This window comes from Carassius gibelio, chromosome B19, assembly GCF_023724105.1.
Source record: "Carassius gibelio isolate Cgi1373 ecotype wild population from Czech Republic chromosome B19, carGib1.2-hapl.c, whole genome shotgun sequence".
Classification (NCBI taxonomy): Eukaryota; Metazoa; Chordata; class Actinopteri; order Cypriniformes; family Cyprinidae; genus Carassius; species Carassius gibelio.
The window spans coordinates 19,331,324-19,345,734 of record NC_068414.1 but is presented as its reverse complement, the minus strand read 5'-3'; the positions used below and the strand labels follow the sequence as shown (position 1 = coordinate 19,345,734).

General features: G+C 38.9%; 1 protein-coding gene across 13 annotated transcripts in view; it reads left to right on the top strand.

Moving 5' to 3' along the window:
• LOC127979107 (microtubule-actin cross-linking factor 1) overlaps positions 1 to 14,411 on the top strand; it is a 164,005-nt gene that overhangs the window by 46,556 nt on the left and 103,038 nt on the right. The window contains exon 1 of one of the 13 annotated variants that reach the window (XM_052584266.1): positions 7,534 to 8,876. The exons of the other annotated variants lie outside the window; for them this stretch is intronic. Within the exon in view, the coding sequence (XP_052440226.1) occupies positions 8,756 to 8,876 (121 nt within the window). The 5' untranslated portion in view covers positions 7,534 to 8,755. Of the gene's footprint in view, positions 1 to 7,533; positions 8,877 to 14,411 lie in introns of those variants that run through there. 13 annotated transcript variants of the gene reach the window in all.

The window sequence follows — 14,411 nt, the reverse complement described above, 5'->3', positions numbered from 1 at the left end:
GCTATCAACTGATACTAGCAGATGTTTATTACTGATAAACAATGAACTGCAAGTTATTGCTCTGGGTTCTATTATGGTGGGTGATTGATTAGTTCTCACTGCATTGTTATTACCTTCAGCATTACATTTTCTTGGCAGTTGACTTATCAAATCATTCTTATACATTTTATTTGCTTGCTTGTAATTTCATTTCTATTGGTCAATGTAAACACCTACTGAACCTAAAGTTTTTCAAGAAAATTTTAGTAGGCTATGCAAAACTGGCTGCAACAGCTATGAGTTGCCAAGGTTTCTTGAGTAATCTTAGCTTAGGAAAACCCCCTAACCTCAAGTATGAGCAAAAATAACATGCATTGCGCCTTCACCAAGATTGTAGTAAATGAGTCAGAGCTTAGTGGCATGGCTCGGCCATTGATGAACAAAGATAGAGAAGTGTCTTGGTAGTAAGCACCTTTCATTTGAGGAGAAGCAAAAGACAGATCATCATCCATCAACAATCCACCATCCTTCCCTTCTTGTCAAGTAGAAATATTGCTTTGGGTAGCAGCTTTATTTTGGGAATCATCATACTTGCTGTGTTCCAAAACCTCGGCAGCTATTGAAAGGTATCATAGTCCATTTTCTAAATACATTTGAGCATACGTTTCTCACGTCAAAATTAATCTTCCAACTAGGGGTGCGCGATAAATATCGTCCGATAATTAATGCGCATCTCGTCAGTAAAGCTGGTTCTCTAACCAGCGATAAATTCCATCAGGTGCGTGATTTCACATAGAGCAGCTGTTACTTCACGGAGCCGTTGTTAACTGACTAGCTGCGCAAATACACGTTCATTATCAGCATTTAATTCATACAACTGACCTGATGGAATTTACCGCTGATTAGAGAACCGGCTTTACTGACGAGATTCGCATTAATTATCGGACGATATTTATCGCGCACCCCTACTTCCAACGTCAAAGATTTCTCTCTGGTGACGCATGTAGGACATCTCTAATCAATTAGTCTGCGTTAACCCTGAACCTTTCTTACAGTTGACTACAAGTTTGATCACAAATCAACAGCCAGTGTATAAAAACAAATATCCCCCTTATTTTTCAACAGAGACAGTAAATGAATATTTTTCAATATTCAGTTTCACTCATCAGTTATGTCAGAAAACATCTGCCACCTATTTCTGTTACGTTGCTGCTTGACACGCTCTTTTCACAGCAGCGTGGGAAAGATTTTATCACTTGAGCTGAACCATCCCAGTAAATCATTGCAGACATACCTTGCAGTAGGTGTGTAAAAATGGAGAGAAAGCAAAAGTTACTGACCGTGAACATTAAAGCAGGAAGTTGTGCCGCATAAGAGTTAAATAGTGGTAATTCTTTATGGTTTTCTTTAACCTTATGCCAGCTGAACCATTGCCTTTAAACATGTATTTTTTTATCTGTGTTAGAGAGTGCTCATGTTAGAGAGTTATTCATGGATATTTGTTTCTTCTGTACTGGTTGGGGCCTGTTGATCAGATGAATGGATGTTGGGGCCCAATGCTTCTCTCATTCAGTTTCCCTCTCATGGCAATGTCTCACTTAATTCTCTTTCTTCTCACCATTTTCTCTGAACTTTAACTTTTCATAATGGATAATTTCATTTTAATGCTGACAACACATGGAATTAAAACACTCTAGAACCTCTTCCCTTGTTCTTAGCTTCTATAATCTTCGTCTTTTCCCCTTGTTGCCCTATGTCTGTCCTGTCCTTTATAGTTAGTCAGTGTACTAAACTTCAAACAAGCCAAATCTCTCAAGTGCCCAGTCCTTCTCAGCAAGTCTTGGGCTCCAGGCATAAAGTGGCTCGTTAAAAACGGATTACCTTTCCTTAATGAAGCAGCTGCTGTCAGACTCATTAACAAGGTGACTGGTCATTCAATGCGTTTTCATTTTAAGAAAACCTGCATTAGTGTTCGACAACATTTAGACCTCTTTACTAATAAGATTTTTCTTTTCAGGAAAATCTGACAACTTTGGTTTTGTCCATCCTAATAGAACCAAATGATCATACACAAGATAAACTAATGCTAATGGACACAAGGCCTTTCTTCTTGTTGAAGTGGACACTCTTGGTGGCCCTTTCCCAGGGTCCAGTGCGTGACAGGCTGCACTGAGCACACACAAAGCTCAGCTGTGAATCCCCTCTTGCTAAATGCTTCCCGCACTACACCATTTCATATCCCAGTGAAACCTGTCTCAAACACCACATTGCATTTTAAGTTTGGCCACAAGTTTCTTAACCCTCTTTCAGACAGAAATTCTGGAAAATATACACAGATAATGTGTCCTGGGATTTGTCCCGGTATCGTTTGATTGTGGTTCATTCACACTGCCAGTGTTTTTCCGGAATCTGTGTGTGCGTTCACACATTTACACACATCCTATAAAGACACGTGACATTACGATGTTACGTGTAATGTGATGAGTTCACTTTAGGTGGCGAGCGATCACAACTTCAGCGCAGATAGTGAGGAACCACCTGATCTCTGCTTCATCACAGTTTACCCATATTTTTTTGATGCAAACGTTGATCTGCTTTCAAAACACCCGGTAAAAGAGTCACACGATAACATGCGTCATCTCTACGACACACCCTTTATGCCATTGGTTCTGGCTTTTGTTCACACAGTGCTCGTTATGTTATTAGGGCCTCAACCCGGGATTGATCCCGGAATCAATCCTAGGACATGTTTGCGTTCACACAGAAGGCACTCCGGCACCATTTTCCGGGACCATTTTGCAATGTGAAAGGGGCCATAGAGACCAATGCAACTGAAATGCTCAGGCCCAGAAACGTAGTATTTTCTTTTTTTAAGGATTGCACACACAAAGTGTCATTCTCACTTTTGAAAACATTCTGACAAAATTGAGCGTCAGTGATCTGTCAACTTTCCTAAGTTACCGCCACTGGAAAAGATTAATCAACTGGACTCTTTTGGGTCCCTCACAGGGAAATGGAGGTCTTTAATGAAGGGTCAAGTAGCTGACAGAGGGCAAGGCGGGTACCTAATTTAAGGGTTACCGTGGTGATGACAGGAGCCGGGGGAAAATGGAGGTGATGGTAACGTTCTTTCTTTAAGTCTTCTATTTGTGTATCCCACTACAGTCCACCCCTTCTTTTTATCTTTTCCGTCTTTCTTTCTTTCCCTGGTCTCTGTCCTTTCCCATCCTTGACCTCTTCTTGAAATTTGTCTCTCTCACGACCTTCTCTTTCTCCACATCCCCTCCCCTACTCCCTCTCTTCCATTCTTTTCCCACTATTAACCTGTGATTAAGTAACCCTGTCGTCAGCTTGGGAGATTTGGCTCCTGGGTAAAAGAAGGATGAGAGACTTGCGCTCTTTCAACACAGAGGTGTGAGAGTAAATCTCTTCTTTTTCCCCCCACTTCATTCCTACCTTATGGACCGTCTCTCTGTGCTTGCCTAATGACGTTGTGCTCCACTTCCTGGCTGCAGAGGCAAAGTGGCTCAATAAAAAGCACCTTTTAAACAGCATTGAAGTGAGTCCTGGCAGCTCAGCCATCGGCTCTGGCGCAGTCATGGTGTCAGTGTCTACACACAAACACGTCACGTTAGGTTCACTGACTTCATGGCAGATGAACTTTAAAGACGAACTTTGTGTTGACAGTTAATGAAAGGGTGACCCCTCAAACTGATGCTGGAATAGTTAGGTTGGTTTATTTATGTTAGTCCATTCACATTTGTCTAAGAGGCCCAATCCTGCTATTAGCTCACATTGTATCTGTCAGCACCAGCAGTGCATGGTCCACCTGGTGGTCACACTGCGATTATCAAATTATTTCTCCTTTATAATTTTTAAGAAATAACCATCTTTAAGCATAAATGAACCCAATACTTTTTTAGAGAGATGTATTCTAGAGAATCATGTCTTCAGCTCTTAACTGTCTCTGTAGGTTCTACAGTGGTGGTTCATTCATGTAATATTTAGAGTATACGCAGACTGTCCGCACAAAGTGTTTGTGAAGAATAGATGGTCTCATGCGCTGAGAGTAAACCTGTGTATCCTTTCCCCTGTACCGTGTCAGTTGTGTTTGTTTGTGTTGGAAGCATGTGTGCTGTCTGCTGTGTAGTATCATTAGATCAGCCCTTGTCTGAATTCAGTCCACAGATCAGTTTGATGTAATCTTTTAATGGCACCTTCAGGCATATTTAAACAGGGCTGGGTTTCACTTGCTGAGTGCTGCCCATTCACCTTGTCAAAACAAGCACACTCTACCTGTTACTCTGCAGCACGCCAGTCAGTATAAAGAGCTTCATTTAGACTAAAGACTTTTTTTATCAAAATCTTATTGTCTTCATCTTATAGGTGTGTAACTTGAATTGGGCTGATGAGTAGTCTTGTGGTTTTTCCTGTTTCAATGTTCAGCAGTTTCATCATCATGATACCTGCCTCTCAGCACGTGAGTTTCTGTGTTGCTTCACCTGTGCCATGTCTGGCACATTACTGACGTCTGTCGTCATTATCAGGCAGGTGAAAAGCAGCAGATCGGAGTGAGATCAGTTGAGAACGGTCATGTCAGGTCTTGTGTGACTATGGTTGGCATCACAAGTGGCAGGCACTGGCAGTGCAGCCTTTGGCTTAAAAATGAGAGGAGTTGAGCCATGCTATTCACATGTTATGGCTGTTACCACACTGCCCCCTGTCATTATTTCTTAGTATTACAGAGAACTCTGTCAGCACTATGAGAACATTATTTTCAATTCACTTTTTGTATTTATTATTCATTTTTATTATTGTGTGTATTTAGAAGGTTGTTATGTACTTTCCATTATCCACAAGCAAGAATGTTTTCATGGAAATTACCCCCAAAAATTCGACCAGAAATAAAGATCCAAACCGTCATTTCTTTTTTCTTACCACAGCTGTCAAGCTCCTAAAATGAGAAAAAAGTGCACCATAAAAGTATCATAAAAGAAGATTTATTTTCTAAAGCTACGCCTTGTGACAATATTATTAGTCCACATTTGTTTTTGAATTCTTTTAGACCGTAGCTGAGATACAATTTATTCTTAGGGGTCCATCACAAAAAATTAATTTTTCCATTCTGTTGTGCACCTTATCTATTTTTTTTCTATTCACACGCTAGATGGACATGTTTGAGCATTGCATTTGCATCTTTAGTTCGAATCTTGAGACCTTTTTTTTCCATTCCACTACCCACATCTCATGTTTTTTCAAAGCATTCTGTGTGAATGGCACCTTAACGGGTTGTGGACACAGGTGGAGGAAATGACTGATAAACTAGCAATCTTACCAGGAAATAATGTTGTCTGTGACCAAAATTCTATTTTTTGAGCCATATTGTTCATGAATGTGCTTTATCACAGTTGTATTTTTTTCCATCTCCCTACGCCCTGCCTTTGTTTGCGGTCAGCATATTTCCTGTGACCTTGTGTTTGATTTGGAGGAGGAACTCTATGCTGAAATGGTGATGACATATTCTAGTGCAAGAACCAAATTATATTTTAGACCTCAGGGTGACCTTGTCAGCTTCCTCGTTTAATTTCATATGTAAATTTGCAGGAGATCTCTCGGTTTCTCCATGTTATCTGTGCCTGTCCCTCAGGGGAAACGCCTTTTCTTACAGCTTACCTGTGATGTCATGCATCACATACTGTTTGTCCTGTAGATGTGCCTTATGCACTGAGCAAACAGACTTCATTGTGTTTCTTCTACCTAGCAGCATTTGAACCGGACCTTCAGGAACACCTGACATCTTATGACTTGGGCTTTCCATGTTGTCTGCTTCTGACATTTTGTTGTGTTTAGTTGACCTTGACCTTTCCTTTTTCTGGCGTTTTAGAGCTGAAATTTTGATTCTGCAGATCATGTTGCTGTATTGATGTGTGTTGCTTTGTGGTTCACTGTCTGTGTTTTGGTCAATAATGAGTTAGTTGTTGGGTGAATCTTTGCAAACTGAAACGCATGAACATGAAATGTATGAGCATGTACAGCACTCAATACTTACTAGTTGGGGCTTCTTTTGCCTGAATTACTGCAGCAATGCTGTGCGGCATAGAGTCGATCAGTCTATGACACTGCTCAGGTGCTATGAGAGCCCAGGTTGTTCTGATATTGGCCTTCAGCTCTTCTGCATTCTTGGGTCTGGCATATCGCATCTTCCTCTTCACAATACCACATAGATTTTCTTTGAGGTTAAGGTCAGGCGAGTTTGCTGGCCAATTAAGAACAGGGATACCATGGTCCTTAAACCAGATACTGGTAGCTTTGGCAAGTCCTGTTAGAAAATGAAATCTGCATCTCCATAAAGTTGGTCAGTAGCAGGAAGCATGAAGTGCTCTGAAACTTCCTGGTATACGGTTGCATTGACCTTGGACCTCAGAAAACACAGTGGACCAACACTTTACTTTCATCAGAGAACATAACTTTGGACCTCTCAGCAGCAGTGCAGTCCTTTTTGAAGCGAGACGCTTCTGACGCTGTCAGTTGTTCAAGAGTGGCTTGACACAAGGAATGCGACAGCTGAAACCCATGTCTTGCATACGTCTGTGCACAGTGGTTCTAGAAGCACTGACTCCAGCTGCAGTCCACTCTTTGTGAATATCCCCCACATTTTTGAATGGGTTTTGTTTCACAATCCTCTCAAGGGTGAGGTTATCCCTATTACTTGGACACTTTTTTCTACCACATCTTTTCCTTCCCTTCGCCTCTCTATTAAAGTGCTTGGACACAGAGCTCTGTGACTGTCAGCCTCTTTTGAAATTACCTTTTGTGTCTTTCCCTCCTTGTGCAATGGTCGTCTTTTGGACAACTGTCAAGTCAGCAGTCTTCTCCATGATTGTGTAGCCTACAGAATTAGACTGAGAGACCATTTAAAGGCTTTGCAGGTGTTTTGAGTTAATTAGCTGATTAGAGTGTGGCACCAAGTGTCTTCAATTTTGAACCTTTTCACAATATTCAAATTTTCTGAAATACTGAATTTGGGATTTTCCTTTAGTTTCCTTAGTTTTTAAAATAAATAAACATTTAAAATATGTGAGTCTGTATGTAATGAATGAATATAATATAAAAGTTTCACTTTTCGAATGGAATTAGTGAAATAAGTCAACTTTTTGATGATATTCTAATTATATGACCAGCACCTGTGTGTGTGTGTGTGTGTGTGTGTGTGTGTGTGTGTATATGTATATATATGTGTGTATATATTTATATATGTATAAAATAATTAAATTCTCTCCTTCTGCTTCATAATTAAAGCCGATAGCTGAGTGCACAAAGTGCCCAATATTGCACTCTTAGTTTTTTTTTTTCAGTAATTTTTTTTTAATTATTAGTATTTATTTATTTATTTTCAGTGTGATCACAATAATCACACTATTTAAAAAAAAAAAGGTTTAAATAGTGCTAAAGCATGCAAATTGGGATGCACAGTATGTTTCTCTTTTACATTTACATTTCATTTTCTCTGTTTTCATTTTAGTTAAGGTCATCTTGTCACACTTGTTGCCAGCATGTAAACCCCAGAGCCTATGGTTCAGCACTGCTGCCACAGATTTGCAGTTGTTACTGATTTTTAGCACACATGCCCTCAAACACTTTCTTCCTATCTCTTCTTGTCACGCTAAACTTTCATTTTGTAAAGTCCCCTTCTCTCATGTTTCCCCCTTTAACTTTTTTAAGTACATGATACGACAGCAGAGAATGTGCAGACGATGAATGACAAAATGTGATTGGACAGAACTATAACACTGGAAAAATATGATTGGATGTCCCCGAAATGATCATGTGACCTCGTATGACACGTCCCAGTTAGTTAGCGTGCTAATGTACCCACCTGTCATCGCAAAACCACAATGATTCCACTGATAGCTTCATGCCGTTGCACACATCTTTAGGCACACCAAAAACGACATGCAGTTGGGAGTCACAGCGCCATCTGCACAGAGTGTAAGGTCAGCTAAAATACTTCTATTTACAGTCAAAGGCACTAACCGTAAGCATTCAGCATTCAGCATGTAATGCATACAGCATTCAGTACGGTCAAACTTCGTTGATGCCAGAATGACTCTGTAACATCAAGCACAGTTAGCTCTCATGTCATTCACACATTCAGTGAATGCAGCTTGCCCCAGATGAGATCACGGGGTCAACGGTCACACACCCGTCAATGCTATTTGCCTCTTCCCCCTCAGACAAGTGCGCAGGTCTCATGTAAATATGGAAGAGATGACAGAGCTTACTCATAGCAACAGAGATACACACGCGTAAACATAGTCATCCACGTCGCATTAACATGATACACTGTCTCATACAGGAAGGATAAGCAGCCAGCCTTGTGGTCAGATGTAGAGAAGAGAAACCTGGTTGCTCATTTTAGTTTTTCTGTTTTTTGCTCATGTTGGGGGTTTATAACGGCTCATGGAGCGATAGCTAAAAGCATGCTGCTTGTTTCAGAGGAAAGGAATTCCAAGTAAGCGTGTCAGAGAGAGAGGAGGGAGTTGAGACAGAGGAAGACTGACTTAGATGATTCGTTTCAGAAGTTACTTTTTCAAAGTAGGTGAAGCTGAGAGAAAAATAAAACATTTTGTTAATTTCCAAAGTGCAGATTAACGTCTGAAATCGGAGAAGAGAAAAGAAAGGATGCTAAAAGAGGGATCCAAGTTATGCTGATTATAGTGGACAAGAATTATAAAATTCAATTTTGATTTGACGTGATAGAGTTTGAGATCAAGTTATGGACCCTTTTGATCCAGAAGTCTTTTTGCCGGTGCTCTTTGTGGCAGCTCACCTTCTGACGGCAACTGGAGTGTGGTTGTGCTGTAGACGCCGGAACACCAGGAGAGCTGATCGTCTTGGTAATGCATGTGTCTTTCCCTGTGACTTTAGCTGTCTTTGGTAGGGGATCTCCTGGCTTCTTGTTTCCTTTTTTGGGCTCCGCCTCTTCCTATTACATTAATGCTTTGTAGAGTATGTTGACATGAAGTCTAAAGAACGTTAATGTGGATAAAAAAAAAAATCTAATTTATTGATTTGTTTCACCCTTTATATTTGCAAACATTATTACATTAGTGTAATATTGTTGACATTTCTGCATTATTACTTTTTTTAAAGGAACACTCCTCTTTTTTAAAAAAGTTCATTTTCCAACTCCCCTAAAGATAAACAGTTGACTTTTACCATTTTCGAATCCATTCAGCCGAGCTCTGGGTCTGGCGGTAGCACTCTTAGCTTAGATTAGCATAGATCGTTCAATCTGAATAGACTGTTAGCGTCTCGCTCAAAAAAGACCAAAGAGTTTCTATATTTTTCCTATTTTAAACTTGACTCTTCTGTAGTTACATCGTGTACTAAGACTGACGGAAAATGAAAAGTTTCGATTTCCTAGGCTGATATGGCTAGGCACTGTACTCTCATTCCTGCACAATAATCAAGGAACTTTGCTGCCGTACCATGGGCCTGAAAGTAAGTGTGAAGGGTTATGAGGAAGCTACAGGCAGGTGCGGATTAATTAGGGTTGGAGCTGAACTGTAAGGCTGTGGCTCTCCAGGACCGGAGTTCATCACCCCTGATCTAATCAGATTCAATGATCTAAGGTAAGCTATGCTAAAAGTGCTACTGCCAGACCTGGAGATCGGCTGAATGCATTCAAAAACAGAAAAACTCAAATGTTTAACTCTAGGGGAGTTGGTAAATGAGCCTATTTTTAAAAAAGGGGGAGTGTTCCTTTAAGTTGTTATTCATTAAACAGGATTTATAATGCCATTTCAATGCATTGTGAATGATTTAATCTGCTAAAGAGTAGGATACTCATACTAAACATAAAAAATGAAAAAGAAACCGAGTTGGACCTATGATAGTGTTTCTGTGCCAAATACACTCTTTCAGGGTTCATAAAATCTTTTGAAAGTTTTTTTTGTAATTCCTTTTATGGGCACTTCTCCTGCACATGCACACATCAACCAGAGCAAGAGCCAACCAATCAACGTGCTTCGTTCGGGTTACAGAAGTCATTGCGGCAGCGCTGCATAGGTCTTGCTCAAAAAGGATTTGTCTTTTTGTTTGTGACCACAAAATCAACAGTGTCCAAAGTTTGTTAGGGAAAGATAACCTTGTTCAGCATCCCAAAGAACCCAGCGTTATCAGCGTTGAGGGAATTATTTATGTCAATGTTACTGATATGTGTTGTCCTACGCAACGATGTGCATGCTTGTGACTCTTTAGCTCAACTGTTGTCTTTTATAGATAAAACTGAAGACCAGACTTTACTTTAGTACAAGGAAAGATCTGTCCGTGTCCAGTGACATTTTAAGAGTTTCTGTTATGTTGAAGTTTTTGTGGTTGCCATAGTTGCATAAGCAATGACTGTGCAAACACCAGTGACTAGTAATATCTAACGTTTTCATCAAATTTACATAACTTACATTTAGCATGTACTAGGTTAGCTGTTTATTTAAATTCAAATAGATATTTATTGGTTCTAGGGCCATTGCTCAGTTATGTTGAAATTAGCTGGAACAACATTTGTGTGTGTGTGTGTGTGTGTGTGTGATCGACTTAAACTTAATTTGTCTTTGCTACATATTAAGTTTCTGTAAATCAATGTACTTTATTTCATTAGAAGTTGTTATAATCAAAAAAATATTGATGCAAACCTTTAAAAATGTATTTTTGTTGTTGACTTCTAAGAGTTCCAAGGTACTTTTTATATTTGTGCTGCATGCTGTACTGTAATAAACCTGTCAGCATATCACAGTACAGCATGTTATTTTACATTCTCACACAGTACTGATACTCATGATCCTTACACAAGTGTTAAACTGTCACTGCAAAATGTGTCTTTGACTTGTAAACATTGCAGCTCAGCTGTAATTTATACAATCAGCTCACTGTCATGTGCCACATTACATGCTGTAATACTGTTGTAAACATGACAGCAGTCTGAGCATGTGAGATAGGGATTTGTGTTTTGCACCCATGTGGCTAGTTTAGACTTTGACTGCAGAGCTTTTGGGTGAAGGACAGAGGTTGCCCTGGGTAATGTTGAATGTCCTGGTGAGCATTATTGGTGATTGCTGTGAGTCAGGATGGATCAAGTCAAATGGGGATGGTGCAGGCTTGTGTTCCCATGCAGGTTGGGCACAGTATTAGTATCTATACTTCACTGGTGACAGCATAGGATTCTTTGAAAAGTAGTACTGTAAATGTGCGGTGTTGTATTAGGGATGCACAATTTATTTGTACTGTTAGTTATGGGCCAACAATGCAGTTTTTAATTTAATTTAATTTATTTATTTTTAACACTATTTAAAAAGATTGGGGTATTTTTTTATGTTTTTGAAAGACATCACATATCAAGTCAAGTCAAGTCTGCTTTATTGTCAATTTTTCCACATGTACAGTACATACCTGTACATACAGAGATTTGAAATTGCATTACTCTCAGACCCCCAGTGCATACAGATAACATTAACATTAAAGCCTAAAAATCTATATATCTATATTATCTATATATTTCTATATAAATTTGATAGACAAGAATAAATGGTACAAGGAAATGCAGGCATCACAACATTGTCTAACATAAAAAATGGATATTAATTTGGAGATTTGCTAAAGATTACATTTAACAGTGTTCATTAATTGTACAAAACAAAATATTTGGCAATATATCAAATATGAACCGATACACACCGTTTAAAAGTTTGGAGTCTTTAAGATTATTATATATTTTTTTAAGATATTAATACTTCCGCAAGTATGCATTAAATTGATCAATCATGACAGTAGAGACATATATAATGTTACAAAATACTTCTACTTGAACCGGCGTAATGAAACTGAAAATTCAGCTTTGTCATCACAGGAATAAATTAGATTTTAAAACAGATAAAATTTTATATAACTATAACAAACTGTTATTTTAAATTGTAATAATATTTTAAAAAATATTAGTTTTTATTGTATTTTTATTAAATAAATGCCGACTTGGTGAACACATTATGGAACCATTTATGGAACCCGTCTCACTCGCAAAGCCCTCTGCATCACAGGTGATCCCACCCACCCATCACACAGCTTCTTCAGTCTGCTGCCATCAGGGAGTAGACTGTGGAGTCTCCAGGCCAGGACAATATGGAGATTTTATTTGATAAATTTATGCTAACTTTGACAAATTTTGTGACTGTCCATATTAAAATGTAAGTGTGATTTTCATGACTGGATTTTGAGATTCCGTCTGCCTTTTCTGCTTCACGGAAATCATAGTGTTGTATGCATCAAGAACCGGGTTGACTCGGGTACCACCGGTACTTAAAGAAACATGGTACCGTGACATTTTAATTTTTTTAGTACCGACTTGTTACCGAAGTACCGGCTCTTTTGACAACACTAATTTTGACACATTAGCTGCTATTATACCGTAAGATGTGATTAAGGTATCGTGAGAACCTTAGAGCAGAAATTGTTAAAATCGGTTTGTCTGTCAGACAGACAATGACTTACTATGTAACTCTCATGCGGCCTGAGCTGTTGAAATGTCTGAGTGGAGAGGGGAGGCTGTTCTTTTGGATGATTTGCACCCATGCATATGTGTATGAGGGTGAGTAAGTGCTGGGTCACACAAGGTCTGTTTCTCTAGTGTATATGCTAGCTTTCATAGCCTGTGTGTGGTGGAAGGATTGAAGAAGGAAAGAGATGCAACACTGCTCCACAGAGGTTATTATTAGCAACAGCAGGAAGTGTAGCAGAACATGGGTGTGGGTAAAGTGCTGGGGTTGGGCACATTCCGTTATTAGCTTTTGTATGTGTCTGTCTGTGTTTGGTTTGCACTGGCAGCCTCCTTTTGTCCTTGCGGTAAACCTCAAGTCTAGGCAATTAATTTGGAACGTAAATACAAAACAAACTCCATGCAGAGTTCTGCCCACTGTTATCCATCAATCCCAGTGTCCTCTTAGGTTAATGCTTGTCTGAATTCCGGTACAACACCTCAATTCTAATAGAATTTGTTTTAATGGGTCTTAGTGCTTTGGCTCCTCCTTCAGAGGCTTACTGTTAGTTACAGTCCCAGCACTTCTTTATCCCTGAGAATTGTCCTGAGAAGAACATTCGGCTTTCACTTCCTCTGCCAGATGACATTAAATATTCAGGACAAACAGCATGAGTTTGTGATGGGTTTTTTAACTGCTAAATAAAAGTATAAAAGTACAACCTTGCATACTAAATACAAGCAAAAGAACCTTGGATATTCTTGGAACGCAAGCTGTAAATGACTAATGGTATTGTAAATGGAAAAGTATGTCCTCCAGATTGGTGACCAAATATCAGATGGTTTTTGGCACTTTTGGGTCACTTCAATTTTGTTAAAATAAGCTTCTTTTTCTCGCCAAGGCTGCATTTATTTGATTAAAAGGCAGACAAAACGGTAATATTGTAAAATATAATTACACTTTAAAATAACTATTTTTAAAATATAATTTATTCCTGAGATGGCAAAGCTGAATTTTTAACATCACCACTCCAGTCTTCAGTGTCACATGATCCTTCAGAATTTATTCTAACATGCTGATTTACAGACCAAAAAACATAATATATAGATTGCTGAAAACCATAATATACAGATTTTTCAGGGTTCTTTAATAAGCATAAAGCATAAAAAAAAAAAAACATTCTGGAAATTTCAATCTTTTGTAACATTAGTCTTAACTGTGTCACTTCTGATTAATTTAATAAATGTTTGTTAAATATATATATTTTTCCAAAATATGTGCTACTGACCCCAAACATTCATACATACACAGTATTTAAAATATTCTGCATAAAAATAATATATAATATAAAAATACAGATATCTATTTATCTGTCCGTCCGTCTGTGTCTGTGTCTCTGTTTCTAAAACATCAACCATCCATGTTTTCACCAAAAAACTGTGGTCTCTACACATCGTCATTGACCATTTTAATAAACCCTTATCGGTCAACCCCTGTTTCAGATGTTACTGTGCTAACAAAGTTTTTGCTCATTAGAGCACTGTGGTCACATGGAAACCAAATTTAATATGGGCGTAATCGGATGAAGTGGGCTGTCTGGGGGGGAGATCAGTTAATTGCATGGATTATACAGATAACAGAATATGAAGAGCCTGGCTCTTATGCTTTTTCTCATTCCTCTGTCCGGTTTAAAATGAGGAGCGTCATCCCCCATTTCCCAGAATCCCTTGGATTGAGCTTGTTGTTCATGTGGAAAGACAAATGCAGAAGAACAGAAGTAGTGCGTGAGGGAGGGAGCGAGTGAGGAGAAGAGGACACGAGCTGTGCCAGCCTCAGAGTGCCACCATGAAGAGAGAGAGAGAGTAACAAATCTAAAAATGAAATGAATGAAAGAGAAGAAAAACT